The 18,775-nt window shown below is 56.1% G+C and overlaps 1 protein-coding gene and 1 long non-coding RNA gene across 4 annotated transcripts in view; both read right to left on the reverse strand.

The window, feature by feature from the left end:
• Positions 1-875: 875 nt before the first annotated feature.
• LOC120761016 (uncharacterized) lies at positions 876-5,662 on the reverse strand. Of its 2 annotated transcripts, none has more exons than XR_005703533.1 (3): positions 5,533-5,662; positions 3,863-3,982; positions 876-3,571 (listed from the first exon to the last, which is right to left on the reverse strand). It is a non-coding gene; the product is annotated as an uncharacterized LOC120761016 (long non-coding RNA). The 2 variants fall into 2 exon arrangements; XR_009208421.1 differs by having other exon boundaries at positions 5,495-5,561.
• A 10,865-nt stretch (positions 5,663-16,527) lies between these two features.
• The window catches only part of MGAT5B (alpha-1,6-mannosylglycoprotein 6-beta-N-acetylglucosaminyltransferase B), a 68,313-nt gene continuing 66,065 nt past the window's right edge, over positions 16,528-18,775 (reverse strand). For both annotated transcript variants that reach the window (XM_040081883.2, XM_058422945.1), the window contains 2 exons: positions 18,130-18,404; positions 16,528-17,101 (listed from right to left, as the gene is read on the reverse strand). In XM_040081883.2, coding sequence (XP_039937817.1) covers positions 16,903-17,101; positions 18,130-18,404 — 474 coding nt within the window. In that variant the 3' untranslated portion in view covers positions 16,528-16,902. The remainder of the gene's footprint in view (positions 17,102-18,129; positions 18,405-18,775) is intronic.

Raw genomic sequence — 18,775 nt, forward strand, 5'->3', positions numbered from 1 at the left:
TTTGCAGGCAGCAAACATCCGTGCTAGGGCTCCTGCAGCAGGTAACTCACAGCACTTAGAAATCTACGTGCAGCATCTTCTGAGGCCAGGCTGCTTTTAACACCCGCCAAAAGACACTGGGAAAAGGAGCTGGAGAAGAGAGGCAATCCTCTGGAGATGAGCCCTGTCTGCATGCAGGGGAGGCAGCATATTCCCACACCCCCTTGCTTCTGATCCAGCTCCCCTTTGCTTCCAATTTTACACTTAGGAAGGCTGCTGCTTATTCAGGCAGAGCCTTGAGCAAGTGGCCCAGCCCCTGGGCCTGTGCAGATGGTGCAGAGCACTGGAGAGAAGCTTGGGAAAAGCTTCCCCTCCGTTTGCAGCAGAGAGGGGCAGGACAGCCTCTGCTCGCTGCCATCTGGCAGCCAGAGCTCGGCGAGACAGGGCTGGAGGTGAAGGGGAAGAGTTTCTCTGTTTACCGGCTTGTAGGAAGGAGGAGGAGGCTAATCCCGGAGCAAGAGCGCATTTGCCAGCTTGGCAGGGAGCACTGGTGACCTCTGCTCGCCCCTGCCGAAGCTGCTCCCTGTGGGCAGATGAAAACACGGGGTTCTTTGGTGCTGGGATGCACTGGGAGCGAGAGCAGGCATCACCAGACTCCATCCAATGTTTGTTAAACCCCCTCTGGGAAGCAGCTTTATACCAAAGGATTTGTGTGGGATTGCTGCTCAGCAGCAGAAGGGTTTGTTCTGAGCATGGGGCTACCAGGGGATGAGAAAACACAGCGTTTTAAAGCCCAAGGCTGCCCGGGGCTCCGTGGCATTTCCCTCTTGCTGCTGCTTTGTAATCCTGCTTTGTGTGTCCCAGCAGGTCCCAAAAGCATGAAGCCAAAGGGCAGCCGGATGAGTGGAGGAGGGATCCCTCTGTGAGGAGGTTCTACAGGGACTGCTCAGCACTGCTGCAAGGAAGGAAGCAGCAGCAAACCCCACAGCAGTATTTTCCAGCCAGCAAAGCCTGGAAAAGGCAACAGCCTCCAAGGAAGTGTTTGTGTGCATGGCCCCACAGGGCACTGCTCCAAGGAGGATGGAATTTGGGTCAAAGAGGAAAGAGAAGCTCAAGTCAGCTGCCTGCCTTCCCCCCACCTGAGGGCAGGTTTGGAAGGTCCCTGGGCACCATGGGGATGGTCCCATCCAACACACGGAGCCCCAGGTGTGCAGAGCTGGGGAGCCCACAGGTGAGTGGCACCACTGTCAGAGCAACAGGGACATCTCCCACCGGGAGTTCTGAATGTGACATTCCTTCCCATGCTCAGGCTGCTTCATTTTTCACCTCTCCTGGCTTTGAGCTGCTTTCCAGCTGACCCTGGGGGCTCCTCTCCCTGTTTCCTGCCTTCTCTGTCCTTTCACCACAGCGCTCTCCCTCCAGCATCACAGGGGGGTGGCTGGAGGCAGCATGGACACAGAGGTGAAGGAAGCCCTCCAGGATCCTCCTTGGCAGAGCCCTCAGCAGGGGAGAGAGTGCAGGGCCACAGCCCAGACCAGAGCAGCTCCTCCAGTGCCACAATCCAAGCTCACACTGGGGTTTGTCAGCTCAAACACCAAACAGGCTCTGAGCAGCCAGCACTTGCACGGGTCCCTATTCCCAGCACAACAAACCCCAGTGCTGCCTGAAAGGCCTTCAAGAAGCTTTGTTCAATACCTGCGTGGCTGTTAAAAAGCCTGACATTGATTATCTTTGCACATCCCCACCAGCCCATCCCTCCCCGACCTCCCAAAGCGCCGGGATCCCTTTGTGTGGCTGCAGTTTCTGCAACGCACTCAGTGCTTCAAAACTGTGCAGAGGCACTTGCAGAAAGCCTTTGAGCACACCTAAAGCTGGGAGATACAGGGCACAAACCACTCACGGGGATATTATAGCCTGTGCTCCTTGCTGGCAGGGCCTGGCACTAGCCAGCAAACTTCCCAGGAATTCAGGAGTGCCCAGGACTGAATAGCTGCAGGGATGAGGCTGTGAAAAATAAACAGGCTTTGTTGGGTAGCTTCCTGCCACTTGTGGGAAACAAAAGTGGTTTCAAGCACCACGGTTTTTAAAGCTGGGTGTTTTTAAAATAAAGGAGTGGAGGAGATTTCCAGCTGACAGCGGAGAGGCAGGATGAGCTTTGGAAGAGCTGGGGAAGGAGATGGAGGCTTTGGAAACGCTCAGCCTTTCTTCCCCCCCACAGCAGCACTGGCAGAGAGTGAAAGAGCCTTCAGCCTCCCAGGGTCTGCATCACACAGCTCTGTGCCGGCCCTAGGTGGGATGTGACCCCCATGGATGTCACCTCTCTGAGGTGCCAAGGTTTTGGGCAGGAGCATAAAAGATTTGGGGCAGGAGAAGAGAGGTGTGTGGGGTGAGCATCAGGCTGGGATGTGGGGAAGGATGAAGAGCCTCAACCCCAGCAGGCAGCTGCTCGCCCGTGGATACACAGGCCAGAAGCTGGAGGAGGCATTTCCCTCATTTACGGCAAATTCCCGGGAGCCCAGGTCAGAAGTGAAAGTGGTCGCTTTTTGAGAAGCTGTTTAGACCTCTACAGAGGAGCACACACCATCTCCACAAATTCCAGCCATGTCGAGGGCAGGAGGATCAGAGAACGTGTCCTGACCACAAATCCACCAATCTCTTCAGGAAAGAATCAATTTTTATGTGCTGGTAGCCGTGGGGATTATTGTTGACCTCGTGCGATCATAAATAGAAGGCACTTTTGGCACAGTCCCTGCTTTCATCTGGCTCCTCTTTATCTCCTCTCTCTCTCCACTTCCCCATTTTTGGAAGGTAGCTGCCTACTTTGCACCTGCCTACAGCAATCTCCTTTGGAAACATCCATGCATCTTTATCTGCTAAAGGCAGAATCCCATCAGAGGATCAGAGTGGTTTGGGCTGGAAGGGAGCCTAAAGCTCAGCTCATTCCACCCCCTGACATGTGCAGGGACACCTCCCAAGAGCCCAGGGTGCTCCAAGCCCTGTTCAACCTGGCCTTGGACACTTTCAGGGATACAAGGGCAGCCACAGCTGCTCTGGGCACTCTGTGCCAGGGCACCCTCCCAGGGAACAATTCCTTCTCAATAACCCACCTAACTCTTCCCTTGGCAGTGAAGCCATTCCCCTGTCGCTCCCTGTCATTGCCAAAAGTCCCCTCGGTGCTCCTCAGCTCCATCTCCATCAGGGAACGCAGTGCTTGGATTCACACAAGCAGGACATAGCCCAGGGGGGCAGTGGGGCACAGAGCAGCCCCCAGACCTGCCCCATGCCCGTTTACCCCTCCCCACAGCTGCTTGTGCCCACTCTGCACACACAGGTTGATGCCCCCGGGCCGAGCAGGGCTGTTCATTTGGGGGTGTGGGGATGGCTCCCACAGCTCTCCCCTCCTTCAGCCAGCCCCCACAGCTGCAGCAGCCCGGGATCATCCCCAAGATCCATCCACAATCACCATTCACTCGTGGAAATTGGGATAGCCCTGGTGAACCAGGGCAGTGGGCAGCACGGGTCCCAGCCAGCCCTGCTTGTTCTCTGGGTGCTCAGCTGCCTCTTCTTCCTTCTCCAGCAGCCAACCAATCACCTGAATAAACAAGGAGGCAGCAATTAGTGTGGCCTCTCCATCAGCCTGCTAACCCGCCTCTCCCAAAGGGAGGCTCACAGCCCTCCCTGCTACCCCAGAGCACGAGATCACCAATTATTGCTCATCCTCTGCTCATCTCCACCCACACCTGAGTCAGCCTGAGCCTCCCCAAAGCCAAGGACAGGCTCTTCCACAAGGCAGCTGGGGCAGGGCATTGTTGTCACACCCGGCTGTCACCCAGGGTTTTCCACACAGGAGGACACCCTGCAGCCTCTGCCCAGAGCATCTCACCTCATTCCTGGGAGCTTTCAGCTCTGGGATGAGCCACGAGGCTGGGTCATGCTTCCCACAAAGCATCGCTCCCTCAAGGATCCCACAGGAATGAGGCAAGGCACAGGTTCTGTGAAATCACTGAAAAAAAAAAAAAAATTATATATATGTATTTTTTACAGACCCATCTCCTGCACAGGCAGGAAGGTCTTTGAAAGCTGGAGTGCCTTGTAAAATCTGGGTCAGTTTTGTGAGATTATTTTGAAGGAGTGGAAAATCATTCTGACAACATCGAACTACCCCATTTTGGCTTTTTTTTTTTTTTTTTTTTTTTCTCTCTGAATGAAGTGCCTTGGAATGACTTTTATTTCTTTGTAATCTAGTGAAGTTAAACCAAAGTTAGACCCGAATAAAATGCCCCAAATGATTGGTGGCAGAGCAGTGAACTCTCTCTGTGGAGCTGGCGGGGAGCAGCCGGGTCTCTCACCAGGCCACAACTCATCCAGAGAGTTAAATCTCCTTTTCCTCTCCCTGCTCCTCCTTTCAGCCCAATTCCCTTCTCTCTCCAAGCCAGCAGTCACCACCCTGAGACACAGAGACCAGGGAGTTCTGTTCCCATCTGGGAGCTGCTGACGGACTCTTTACGGGACGGAAAGGATAAAATATTTACGGCAGAGCAGCACCCCAGCTCGGGGAGGACGCTGCTTACACCCTGTCCCAGCAGGACGCAGTGCCCCGTGCCCCAAGGGAAGGCCCTGCTGCCCGCCGCGTTCCCAGCACAAGCCGGAGCCACCGCCCCACGCGATGAGACCCTCCTGGGGACGGGAATCTGTGCGACAGCACGGTGTGAGAGCTCGGGGCACCGCCGGGACTCGCGGCGGCCCCGGAGATCCCGGCCGGAGCAGCACCGTCCCCTCCCCTCAGCCACCGCCCCCCGCCCGGGGGAGAGTGACCGCCATCACTGCCGTGAGCTGCCCTCAGCGCGGCGGGGCAGAGCGCTGGCACAGGGGACAAGGCCAGCCATGGGCAGGGGGTCGCCCCGGACCCTTCAGGGTGGGCCGGGGGTCACCCCGGACCCCTCTCAGGGAGGGCAGGGGGTCACCCCGGACCCTTCAGGGAGGGCAGGGGGTCACCCCGGACCCTTCAGGGAGGGCAGGGGGTCACCCCGGACCCTTCAGGGAGGGCAGGGGGTCACCCCGGACCCTTCAGGGTGGGCAGGGGGTCACCCCGGACCCTTCAGGGTGGGCAGGGGGTCACTCCAGACCCTTCAGGGTGTACAGGGGGTCCCAAACCCTTCATGGTGGGCAGGGGGTGCCCCCGGACCCTTCAGGGAGGGCAGGGGGTCACTCCAGACCCTTCAGGGTGGGCAGGGGTCACCCCAGACACCTCAGGGTGGGCAGGGGGTCCCCCCGGCCCCCTCGGGGGGCTGCAGCTGCCCCAGCTGTGTGAGGCTCTGCTCCCGCAGAGAGGGCCCCCAGCCCATGGGTGCTCTCATGGCCAGCACCTCCAGCCCCCTCCCGGCACGGCTCATCAGGCTCTGCGCTGCGAGGACAGCGGAGCAGGTGATAATTTCATTTCCCTTGCAAATGAGCCCACGTTCCTTCCCCATCCCCGGCACCTCATCAGCAGAGCCATCATCCCCACCCCACTCACTTCAGCTCATCCCCCAGCCCTGACAAAGGCGTTCCCACCTCGCCAGGAGCCCTCGATGTCCTCTCACTGCAGACAGGTTTGCTTAGCAATGAAGTCATTACGTTATTAATACCAACAGGAACCACTTGTTTTTCCAGCAGACACGGTTCTCTAAATCATCAACCAACACCGGCTCCTGGGGTCCATCGCTGTGGGGTTACGAGCCTCGGGATGGGATAATACAAGAGGTGCCTTACATGGAAAAGGGGCTTCGTGGATGTGGGAAAAGGGCTGGGGTGTGAGATGTGGGTGCAAGAAATTGGAAAACCCCCACAGGACCCCCCAAACCCCCACCGCTCCTCACAGGGAATATTTTATCCATGTTTCCCATCCCTCCATCGAGGCTTTCCCAACCCAACTGCAGGGCAGGGGTCCAAAATCAGCCAGCCCAAACCCAGAAGCTCTGCTGAAGTTCCAGCTGCTTTGCTGTATTCCAGCATCCCTGGGAGCTCTCCTGCTCTCCACAGATCATTCCTCACCATAGGTGCTTTAAACTGCGCCGTGCTGGAGCAGAGTAATTAAAAGCAAGCCTGAAGCCTTCCCAGGGAGCTCAGAACAAAACCCAGGCTGCAGAAAACTCCAGAACACAAAGACTGGGAGCTCCTGAGTCCCCTCCTGGTCAGGGGATGGGTGCAGGCAGTGGATGGGGGTCACAAGGGTGATGGTGTCACCTGCTGAGGTGCCACCTGCCTCGGGATCCCCGCTGGGGTTAATGCACAGACCCCAGCGGCATCAGTTTGGATCCCAGCAATCACCAACCTCCCAGAGAGCTGTGATCCTGCCCTGCCTTGGCTGGAAATCCTGCAGGGAACAGAGAAGGAGCCGTCTAGAGGGGGATTCCTTCTGCCCCCCATAGCTGTCCTCAGCCTGGCCCAGCCCATTGGTGCCCCCCTACACCTCTGCCCTGGATTTTTAAGAGCCCTGACACGCCAAAGATGGGCTCCTCCCTGCAAAACAGATGGGGACCAGGAAAAGCCAAGAGAGCCAGCAGGATCCAGCCCCACTTTCCTTAATTTCTGTTGAATAATTAAACCCTGGGAAGTTAATACTTTCTGCTTAAAAAACACCGATTCCAGTGTTTGTAATTACTGTTTTATTGAAGCATTAAAAATTAAAGGGCATCCTGAGGTTACAGCGAACATGAGAGCTGTGTTCAGCCCCAGTAAGGGCAAACTGAGCTCTTGGGCACCAGCCCAGCACTGGGGGAGGGCACAGCCCCTCAATCTACCCCAAAACCTGGGGTTCTGGGCCACAACTGGCTGGCTCCTGAGACTCCCTGGGGAGAGAACCCCCAAACCATCACCCCTGTGGCTGTCAATATCCCTCAACCCTCCCTGAGGGCACAGGGGTGGGGATATCAACCCCCTGAGGAGCCTCAGGCCCCCCAGCCATCCCTGCTCCTGCAGCCAGGGTCACCCCAGAGCCCCCCACGCTGCAGCAGCACAGCCCAAACCTCACTTCTAACAACACTTCATGGGCTCCAGGTGCTCCCACCCTTCCTGCAGCATGGAATGGGCTCCCTGGACACCAGGCTGACCCCATCCCACTGCAGCCAGACCCCTGGGAATAGGGAACAGGGGCAGAAGGGTGTTTTTAGAGGCACAGCTGTGAGGAACCCCCCTCTCCTTCCCTAGGAGCTCCCAACCCTTTGCCATCAATTCATCTCATCCCAATGGAAGATCCTCTTGGGATTTGCAGCCAGAACATCTGCTGGCTCTGCAGGGCATGTCTGGGGCGGGAGGATGCCCTGATGTGGGTCAATGCCCCCACCCCAGAGCAAGGGGACACAGCGCCTGTGTCTGACCAGGCAGGGTGACAGCAGAAAAGAAAGGGCTGGGAATGCCACAGAGTGTTTCCATGCCCATGGAACAGGGAATGGGCAGGCTGGGGAGTCACCAGCCCGGGGGAGGTGCTCAAACCTGCACAGGGAGCATCCCTCTGCCAGCTGCTGGATGTGGGGGGAATGAGGGGAAGGGGCACAGAGCTGCTTCTCCTGAGCTGGGGTGACCCTCAGACCCCACCAGCCCACATGTGCCAGCCTGGGCTGTGCCCTCCAAAGCTGGAAGGGCCAGAGGCATCCTGGAGTGTTTGAAACTGCGTGGCCCAGGAGCATGGCCTGTGGGAAGAGTGACAAAAGCCACCTCGGTCCCCACAAAGGATTCCTCCCTCTTGAAAAGTAGGGACTCAGCCCGGGGCTGTCCTGGCCTCTCCTGTTTTCCCAAAGTCCTGTTCGAGGAAGTGAAGCAAACACAAAACCCAAACAGGAGACGTTTTGCTGGGTTTGGGTGGGGAGGAAGAGCAGCTCAGTGCTGTTCCCATCACCTCAGTGCTGCTGAACTGAGAGCATCCCCCGATCCCCCCTGCTGCTCCTGCTGACCCTCATCCCAGCGCTGCTCTTCCCTCCCAGCCTCCTCTCGGGAGATGCCTGGTGCTGCAATTCCACCTCGGCTGCTTTAGTGCTCCTGTGCAGCTCCCAGGCCTGGCTGCAGGCAGATTGTGTGGCTGAGAGCCCAGAAATACCCAGCAGCTCTGTCCCCACCACCTCACTCCACTTTGGGCTGCTCTGTTCCCCAGTTTGGGGATTTGTTACTCCAGATTGGCCCCTGATAACCCATGTGGGGGATGCAGTGGAACATCAGACCACCCCAGCCATCCCATGCCACGTGGATCACCGCCCCCACCACCTGTGACCAGCGGGATGCCCCCATAAACTCCCAAACTGGATTCCAGCACAGTCTGTTTCCAACTCGCCCATCAGTCTCCACGGCAGTAAATCTTCTCTCTCCCCATCCGGGGTTGTAGGGCACATCCAGGGGTTCCCAGAGCACCCCAGCAGATCCCCCAGTGTCCCCCAGCAGCTCTGCCCTGCCAGCAAACCAGCGCAACCAGTGCAGCTGACTCCACCTGCACACACAGCACCTGCCGGGAACACGAGCAGGGTATGCAGCACAACCTTCCCGCAAACTCCACGAGAATCCAATTTCCTTCCCTCTGCCCACCCCTCACCCCCATCCCTGCTGGCTCCCCGCTGCTGTCAGCTGTTCTGGGGCTGCCTGGCAGGTACCTGGCGCTCTCCCAAGCCGAGGGTTGCAAACCATCCCCGCAGTAGCAGAAGGAGACGAGCTTTGTAAAAGTGACGCACGGCAGATGCAGATTAATTTCATTTTACAGTCCTGCTGAGGCTTTTGAGCGAGTCACCGATACGGGAACTAAAAATACCACCAGGGGCCTCGAGTTTTTATTTTTCCTGCTCAACAACACTTACAACAAAAACACCCAGCCGAAATAGCAGCTACAAAACCGGCTGAGCCCCTGGTGGGCGATGGAGGAGCTGGGGGTGGGCAGGTGAGAAGGCTCTGCCTGTGCCGGGGCGGCCAGAGGAGGAGGAGGAGGAGGAGGAGGAGCATTGCCCTTCCTCTGCAGCAGAACAAGCTTCCAAGAAAGATAACCCCGGGATCTGCGGTGCACAATTCTCTGCAGCTTTGGGTGGTGCTGAGCCAAATGTAAGGAGAATAATCCTCTGTTTTCTGTGCTGCTGAATGTTGGCACTGTGGTTTTGTCAGTGAATTTGTCCTTTCTGGGGATGTTTAATGGAGCTTTGTCTGCCTGCTTTAATGCATCCAGGACACCCGGCATCCAAGATTCCCTTGTGGCCATGCCTTTGGGGAGAAGCCTCTCCAAGAATTCATCCTGCAGCCTCCTGGGCAGTTTTCCATAGAGCATTGGAAGCATCTTTCCCAGTGCCTGGGGAGGAGTCAGGCAGGGGTGGGGATTTTACATCCCATGGCTCTGGAAGCACATTCCCCAAGGCAACAGCAAAGGTGAGCTGTGATGCTCCTGCAGGAGGTTCATGAGCAGGAGAGGGGTGCAGGGAAGAGGTTTAGGTTTTGCTGGCTGGGATTTAGGGAGCAGGAGAGAAGCAAGAAGGGTTTGGAGGAAGAGCTGGACACAATCCTGAGCTGCCCCTGGGATCTGAGGGCTCCAGAGCCTCTGTGATCCAGAACAAAGCAGGAGGAAAGAGTTGCTCCGTATCCCTGCTGAGGCCACCTGACCTTGGTTAACGTGCCCAGGAAAGGAAGGACCAGCAGATGTTTTCGGTCAGGCTCTTTGCAGCACAAAGCAGCAGTGGGGAAGTCCCTGAAATGTCCCTGCACTTTGTGTTTCTGGTAGGAACCCGCTCAAACAGGAGCGTGAGCTGCCGAATCCGCAGCGTTCTTGGAAAAGCGGTGATGAGGGAATTCCATCAGGGGGTCACTGGGACACGCAGTGGGGTCCCTTCACCTGTCCCCCACCCTGGGGAGCAGCAGGCCGAGGGGCCCGGTCCCAATCCCCTGCCCCCAGGGGATGCCCGGGGGGCAGCTCTGGTGTCACGGACAGGTCACTGCACCCTCCCCTTTGTAATGCAGTTAAAGAGAGATAGCGCAGCTGTGGCTTGGGGGGAAAGGTGATTAACCGTTATAACCCAAATTACAGCTCCTAATTGGAATTAATTGGGTGAGTTAATTAAGTGTGGAAATCTGTTGCCTCCCACTTTTCTTTTGTGAACTTCTTGCTCCCAGTCCCGGCCTGGTCACACCCGGGCACAGCTGGAAGGGCAGAGTGCTGTCCCTGCTGTGTGGTGACACAGAGATTGTGGTGCCACTGGCACTGCTGGGGACAGCCAGAGGGGCTCCACTTTGGCACCCAGCCACTGCCACTGTCTGACCCCGATGCAGAGGGTGGGGACAGGAACCAAGAGAGCTCAGACCTCAGTGCCAAACCTGAACGAGCTTTTGCAGAGGGACAGGAATGTCACAAAAGCTTGGGGACAGCCAAGGAGCATCTTGCTGATGCCCTGAGGGTCTGGTGGCTCAGGAACCCTGCAGGTGAATCTGGTGGAACATCCTCCTTTGTTTCCAGGGTAAACCATGCAAGGGATTCCTAGAGTGCCAGATCTGGTGAGAGTGAGGAACATGGGGCAAACCACAGCCAGGGTCTCAGAGGGCAGCAAAGGTGGAGGATTGGGAATGCTGATGCTTTGGGAAGGCTGACCTGGAACAGAGACTGGACAGAGCTGGAGAATAAAGTACATATTTGTTGAAAGGCCTTTAGGGTACACCTTGGGCAGGACAGGGCCTGGCCAGGGCTATACCCAAGGTGGACCCAAAATGGGCACAAAATGGACAAAGGGTCACGAGGTCTCACACTTGGATCAGTTGTGGTCCATTTACATATTGGGGTTGAATTGCCCAATTCCAGCTCCAGGCTGTGAGGTCCCATCCTTCTTGTTCCTCCCTCCAGCCACCGTTGTTTGTGCTTTTGGGGCTGAAAACTTGTCCCAGTTGTCCTTGGTGTGCAGCAGGAAAAGGATTTGTTTTGTGTCGCTGCTGTGTGCAGAGAGCTGAGTGACTCTGAGTGTGAGCTCAGAGCTGCACCCTGGGCAGCACAGAACATGAAATACATGAAATTAAAACTTAAGGCATCAATGCCAGGAGAGGGAGAAGCAGCAGTCCCAGTGCCCAGGCTCTGTGCAGCAGAGGTGCCTTTCCCTGAGGAAAGCATTGCTGGAAGTACAGACCAGGATCTCCCCACCTACAGCTTCTGTAGGAGAGGGACATGGGTGGGTTCCTGTGGGTCCAGAGGAGACCATGGAGATGCTCCAAGGGCTGGAGCCCCTCTGCTCTGGAGCCAGGCTGGGAGAGCTGGGGGTACTCACCTGGAGAGGAGAAGGCTCCAGGGAAAGCTCAGAGCCCCTTCCAGTGCCTGAAGGGAACTGATAAGAAAGATGGGGACAGACTTTTTAGGAGGGGCTCTTGTGGTAAGATAAGGGGTGATGGTTTTAAAGTAAAACAGGGTCATTTCGGACTGAATATAAGGAAAAAAATATTTATAGCGAGGGTGGGGAAGCCGTGGCACAGGTTTCTCAGAGAGGCTGTGCCTGCCCCATCCCTGGACATGTGCAAGGCCAGGTTGGACAAGGTTTGGAGCAACCTGGGATAGTGGGAGGTGTCCTGCCCATGGTTGGAATGAGATGAGCTTTAAATATCCCAGCCCAGAGCATCCCAGGATTCTGTGATTCCCATCTGTCCCAGCACTGTCCAGGCCTGCTGTGCTCCCTGTTCCACGGATGGATCCTGCCCTGCTCCCACTGCTGCACACAGCCAGACAGCTGGCAGGGATGCTGGAGCTCCCTAATATTTTTCTCAGCACTCTCCTGAAAATTAATTAATTTCATTAATTCATTAAGTAAACACTCCTCCACGCTCGGTGGCTCTGAGCCAGCTGTGCACGGTGTCAGGCTGCAAGAACATCACTCATTCCCAGGCTGACTTTCCAGGTCCCAGTGACAGCAAACCGGGGGAATTCGGGAAGGAATCAATGAGAGAGGGGTTGCAAGGCAACATTCAGCAAAAAGCTGCACACAAAGCTCTGGAGTGGCTGCATTCCCATGCAGGTTGCAGAGTCTTCCCTTATTTCATAGTGATGCTGTCAGACGCTTCAAATCCTTAGATGAAAGGCACTAAATTAGGACAGATCGTTATTTCCTGTTTTCTGGTTTATATTTAGAGAAAAGCTGATACTTCTGGCAGCTCTCTCTAAAACTAAAATCAAACTTCTCTCCGGTTTCTAACTGGTCTCTGCTGGAAGCTCAGTTCCAGAGGGTGAAGGGTGGTGGGGGCTCTGTGAGGGATGGAGAGGACATGGGCTGAGCACCCACCAGCCCCTTTCCTCTGGCATTCCAGAGCCAGCAGCCAGGGCTTGGGAATAGACACTTTATCCATTTATTTTTGCCCTCCTGATGCCCTTTGCAGGCAGCAGTGGCACCTGTGCCAAGTAGCCCTGGCTGGATGCCAAACCCCACAGAGCCACCAAATCCCCCCAAATCCCCCCATACCACTCTCTCCCCATCTTCCCCAAATTTAATCTCCCTCCTCTCCAAAGGACCTGGATGCTGAGGGCTGGGTCTTGGCACAGCTTCCACCCTCCTTGGGCTGGGGGATCTTCCCTCCTGTCCCTTCATCAGGCACTGGCAGGAGAAGCTGCTCCCTCAGCATTTCTGCTCTGGTCTGAGGATGGCTCTTGGTATTTCTCTGCTTGCCTCGGGGAATGATATTGAATGGGCCTTATCTCTCCCGAGAAAATATCGACCCCGACTTTTAATGGCTTTCCACTAACGAGCCACAATGAGTGTCGCTGCTGGAGCTGATAAAAACGGGAATGCTTCAGCCCCACAGCTCTGAGAAGGACATTCACCCCCAGCCCGCAAGATAAAATAAAATAAAGGACGGAAAAGAAAGAGAAAGGAAAAAAAAAAAAAAAAAAAAAAAAAAAAAAAAAAAAAAAAAAAAAAAAAAAAAAAAAGAAGCAGAAGATTTTGCTGCTCTTTTCACCCAGTAAGTCTGAGGACAGATTTTCAATTTGTCCGCATTCTTTACAGCTCTGGATTTGCCACAGGGAGGGAGAGGTGAGGGAAGGGGACAGGAGATTAAATGCATTCGTTTGTTTGGGGAAAAGTCATCCTAAAGGGGGAAAATAATATTAAAAAGATAAAGAAATAAAGTAGGAAAAAACCCTGACATGAGAGAGACAGGACTCAATTAAAGCAAGACCTTGAAATACATGAGGCAGCAGTGCCGAGCACGGGTCCATCAGCCGGCCCTGCCAGGCTCCCGGAGGCTGTGCAGCAGCAAGATCCATCACCTGGGGAAATAACCGCGGTGCTTACATCTTCAGCAGCTCCTTGATCTGCTGATAAACCCGTTAGGGGAAATAAATGGGTTTCTCCTGCCCGGACCGTCCACATCAGGGATGCGATTTGCCGCTTTACCCAGCCGCTGATAAGCAGAGGATCAGGAGGGAAAAGCCACTTTAACGATTTGCCAATAAAGCCCCAGATAAGAGTGGAGCAGCACCGTGACCTCCCGCGGCTGGGATTTCCAGCCCCCATCGCCGCCCCGGGCAGGGAGAGGTGCCCTGGGATGCTGCGAGGGGACACCAGGGCGGGGACCACCCGTCCCCTCCCCACAGCCCCACGCTGCACTGGCAGGGGAAGGGTTTGATGCCAGCAACATCAAAAACAGGAGGGAAAAAAAAAAAAAAAAAAAAAAAAAAAAAAAAAAAAAAAAAGATCCCAATCAACTCCATAAAGAAAGTTCTGGGTGGAATTAGTCAGAAGAAGAGTGAGGCTCAGAAACATAAATCGCCCCTGGCTTCATTTCTAGGTAAGGAAAATGGATTTCCAGAACAATATCATTCTTTTGATACGCCTGTCCTGGTTTCACAGCTGCCAGAAAACAGGTTAGGAAAAAAATCTTGAGACATTCCTGGAGGCTCTGCTGGCTGGGTGCCACCAGAGAGGCCATCAAAAGGTCCAACCCCACCCTGAGGGAACCCTGGGGGCTCCCCACACGCCCACTCTGGCTGTTAAACGACCTGCCCCATCCAGCAGCATCGGAGAGTGCAGCTGACAGCTCCTCATTTCATTTTATTTGGGTTTATTCCTAGTTTTGACACCATTTCCCCTTCTTTTCCCTCTCCCGACTGGGGCTTTACTCTTTGCAATTAGCTGTGGGAATTAGAACCTCTTTTCATATGGCAGTGGCTCTGCTTCCCTTCAAATCTCTTTCATGCTTAATAAATTGTGAGTTTGATGTTTGTACCCTCAGATCTCCCTTCCAAATGGAAACGTGTCCTGCCCAGGGAGACCAGGCTGGAGACCTGCTCAGAAAGAGCTTGGGAAGGCAGCAGGAACAGCAGGGCAGAGAAAAGCATTTCCAGGTGACAAAGTCCCTCCTGTCCCACACCAGCTCCTCCAGGAGCTGCTGCCGACCCAGCAGCTCCATTCCTTGGTGCCACCTCCACATCAGGGTGCCACCATGCCCCTGGCACACACACCCCTACTACATAACAAATGCTTCGATGCCAGTTCTGCACTCAAAATTGACGTTAACACCCAGCACTGGCATTCCCAAAGCAGCCCAGCCCCCAGCTTGCCCCTCCATGGGATTTTACAGACCAAGGCACCTGGGATGTGGCAGCAGGGGCTGTCCCAGCACCCACACTCTGGTCCCTGTCACATCTACGAGCGATGGAACACTCCATCACCAACAGGCCAAAGGAGAAGTGTTTCCCCCAGGCAGCCCCTGAGCAGGACTCGGTGCCCACTGATGGGGCAGAGACATGACAGGCAATAGCAGAGCCTCACTCAGCCCCATCACCCAAATTTACAGGCTGACTTGAGATCCAACAAGGTTCCAGACAGATCATTATTTCCCATGACAGCGGCAAAGGTGACCCAGCCACCTTTTATTTCAGCCTGGAGAAAAATGCTCCTGCCAGGGGATAATTTGGGCTCTCTGCAGTGGGAGGCAGCGCTGCACTGCTGAGAGGTGAGGGCTATTTTAAAAGCAGCTGAGCAGAAACGGTGGAAAAAGCTGCCCAGGGAGCTGATGTGTAACAAGCGCTGCCTCGCGAGGCATCCCCAGCCTCTTGGCCTTTAAAACTTGCTTAGATCTCCTATAAAACCCGGGTTTATTTGGTTTTTACAACCCTGGGAAGCGAACTGCTGGCTGTTCCTGCTGGCAGACCCCCGTGCCTCTCCCAGGCCGGCTCCTGCCCACCCAGCACCGGCAGCAGTCTGTGCCAGGGGACGCTTTGAGGCTGAGATGAAAGGTGCTGCGGAGAGGTGTTGCTGCAAAGAGAGGCTTGCGCTGCTTTTATTTAGACACACGCTGGCTACAAGACACAAAAATTACTTAATCAATCCTTCCCCTCGTCACAGGCAGGATGGAGGCTGCCCACGCAGTTTGGAGCTGAAGATGATAAATTGCTCCAGGATAATGGCAGAGTCTCCAGCTCATCCAGGGCAGGATGTGGCCAGGCTCTCATGGGGGGTGCCCAGAGGACGCAGCACGCTGTGGTGACACTGCAGGGACATGCGGAGGGCAGCTGGGCTCTGCCCGATGCTGCAGCACAGCTGAAAGGGTGGGAGTTTCTCCCAAAACCTGGCACGGGGAGGGTGGGTTGGAGGTGCCAGGGGATGTGGCACAGCTCCAGCAGTGGCTGGGTCACAGGGCAGACCTCAGGCACTCATCCTCCCTCTGCTCTCCATCAGCCACTGTGAGCCAAAGGGGACAATTCCACCAGGGATCCTGCAGTGACAGTGCCACTTCAGGCTGCCACCCCAGCAGCCTCTCTCACCAGGCAGGCCAGGAGCAATTCCATGCAGGGAAACTCCTTTCCAGCCCCTGATTTTCCAGCCACACTTCTTATGGCATGCAGGAATGTCCCCATTCAACCTTTCAAACAGCAACAGGGCTGAGCACCAACCTTACAGCAACACCTTGCCCTTTGTAGGGTGAGCAACCCTACAAAACCAAACCAGGTCACCCCCAGCCAGCACCAACCCAGCCAGGGGACGTGCCACGAGGGGAAACATCAGCAGCTGGGCAGAAGCCACCCCCAAAACAAGAGGAACAGCACTAAGGAAAGTTGAAGAAGCAAAGAGTTCTATGGAAGATGGTTGCTTGGAGCTCACCTCTTGCTGTGCTGGCACCACCTGGGGCACACAGAGTCAGGATGTTGCTCTTTAGCCGCTCTGCCCTCGGTCAGTGCCCGCCAGGAATTCCTTTTGGGTGCCGCAGCACTTCCTCCCCTCTGCCCACTCACCTGAATTCCGAGCAGCCCCTGTGTCCTCACCACCACCCCCAGCCAGCCCTGGGGGGGATGTTCAGCTCCCTGCATGGCCCAGCAGGGTGGAGAGCAGCCTGGAGGCTGGGGTGATCGCTTTGGGCACCTCTGCCCTGCCCCATCTCACCCTTCACTGTCCAGCCCACGCTGGCTCTTCCTAGGGGTACCAGGGGTGCAGTCCCCATTGTGTCCATCTCACCCAGCCGCTCTCCTCGTGCTTTGTCCTCTCCCAGCTCCACATCCACAACAGCCACCAGCATCACCCCTGTCCCACCCCCCCCAGTGCAGCTCTGCCCAAGAACTCCCACAGAAGGGCTGGGTGTGGATTTCCCTTTAATTTACCACTCGTCGGGGGGAGGGATTAAAAAAAAAAAAAAAATCAATAAATAAAACAACTTGGGATGCTTGAAGAAGATGAAAACCCTGAAACTGCAGTCTGCTGGTGGCTTGTCCCATTGCCAGAGGAAGGGAAGGGCGTCCCCAGCCCCTCTCTCCCCACCACCCCATCCCAGCGCCACCCGGTCCAGGCGGGTTCGGATGCGGTCGGACGACGCTCCTCGGGAAGAAAATGACTCCAAAGTTCGGGACACGGTCATTCACACTCGGCTGGTGGATGAAACAACGCCCAGAGTCCGACAGCCCCGGCTCACCCGCCGGCAGGGACCCGTAGAGTTGTGAGCAGGAGCCACCCGGTGCCCGTGTCACAAGCAGTCCCTGCACAGAGCCACCTGTCCTCGGCGGAAGTCGCGGCAGGGGCACAGGCGCCGGTATTTGGGGTTGTAGCCGGCGCAGCTGAAGAGCAGCGGCTCCTTCTGGAGGTAGCACTCGTGGACGTTCTCGGCCACCGCGGGGTACAGGTGGTTCATCTCGTACTCGGTGCTGTCGCAGGCGATGCTGAGCCTGGGGGACGAGGAGAGGTGCTGGGGTGAGGTGAGCGGCCTGCTGGGGGGGTCACTGCAGGGGTTTTGTCCTTCCTTTGCTAAGGGTGGGGCGGATCTTTGCTGGTCTGGGTTTGCCAACCCTTGGCTACACGTTGAGTGCTTGTCACAGGAAGGGGACCCCCTGGCAAATCAACCCACACATGGCTCAGAATCACCCACAAAACCCCACACTAATCTTAGGAGTTGGACTCATTGATCCTTGTGGGTCCATTCCAGCTCATGACGGCTCTCTTACAGCCCCTTGCTGACCAACAGCTCTGTCCACTCTCCATGGACACCTCCCACTGCAGATAACTGACAGGGGATCAGTCAATGCCCACACGCTCCCTTTTAGCTGGGATTAGACAGAAAACTGAGGTGGGCATCAGCAAAAGCCCCGAGGAGCAGCAGAAATGCCCAGTGTGGATTTTAACACCCCTCCTCTCCCAGATGGAACAGCAGCACTGGCACTGCCCTCCCACCAACCCTTCCCAACTGACGAGTCCCTGAGTTAGCTCGTTTTCAGGCCTGGAGGGGGATGTGCAGGGGGGAAAGAGTGAAAGCCAGGCCCCAGCTCTAATTTATCATATAAAAATGTCAGCGGGACGCGCGGCGCCTGCCTGACCAGCGTGACAGCACCGGCAACGCTCGCATTTTGATTGCCCAGAGAGCAGCACAGAGCCCAGTGGCAGATTTATACTCTATTAAAACTTCACCACTGTGTGTTCAAAATGCGGCTTTATAGAGAGAGACATTAAAAAGGAGAGAAAGGCAGAGAGCGTGCGGGAGGTGGAGAGGAATGGGGTTGGAGAGAGGCGGAACCATGCCTGGAAACGCTGTTGTTGCCTGCTGAAGAGTGATCTGGGCCCTGCCTTGGGCACGAAGGCTCATCACTGGGATTTGAGGGGGGGGAGCGTGAGGAAAATGGGTGCAGGGGATTGGGGGAGCAAAGGGAACATGGTCTGGCTGGCAGCCCCCCACAAGCTCACTGAGAAGGCCCCAACTCACTGGAGAAACACCTCCTCCTTGTTGAGGAACCTGAAGAAGGTGGGCTCGCAGACCAGCCCGTGCCGCCGGCACGTCTCCGTGCACGTGTGCTGGGGCTCCGACAGCCACACCTGCAGCGAGGCCACCGGGGGCCACGCCTGGGGGGCCCAGCCGGCACTGGGGGACCACACCAGGTGCGTGGAGTTGGGGGACAGCGCCAGCGGGCTCGGAGGGCTTTGCATAGCAGGACTCTTGGTCTTGGGAGACGGAGGAAGAGATGATGTGGTGCAGAAATCCTGGAGGCAGAGAAGATCATGGGTCAGTGCCCTGTGAGAGGTTAGCAGTGGGACAGGAGGACACTTGGGATGGTGACTTTGCTCTCCAGGTTGAGGTCACCTGCATGCATAGATGGCATCTCCTGCTGTGGGGGAACCTCTTCTTCTCTCACCGCTTCTTCTCCCAGTGCTGCCTCATTCTCTGCAGCAGAAAGGCCCTGACCCAGCCCCAGCACCCCCAGGTGTCCTCTGCCAAGCCACAGCACCTTTGGTCCATGACAAACCTCCCCCAGCCCCATCTCCTGGTGCTCTCTGCAATCGGGGCACTGGAGCACAAAGCCCATGGGAGAACAGGGATGGTCTGGTCCCCAGGGAGAGGAGGGAAAGCTGGC

This window comes from Hirundo rustica, chromosome 18, assembly GCF_015227805.2.
Source record: "Hirundo rustica isolate bHirRus1 chromosome 18, bHirRus1.pri.v3, whole genome shotgun sequence".
In the NCBI taxonomy this organism is placed as follows: Eukaryota; Metazoa; Chordata; class Aves; order Passeriformes; family Hirundinidae; genus Hirundo; species Hirundo rustica.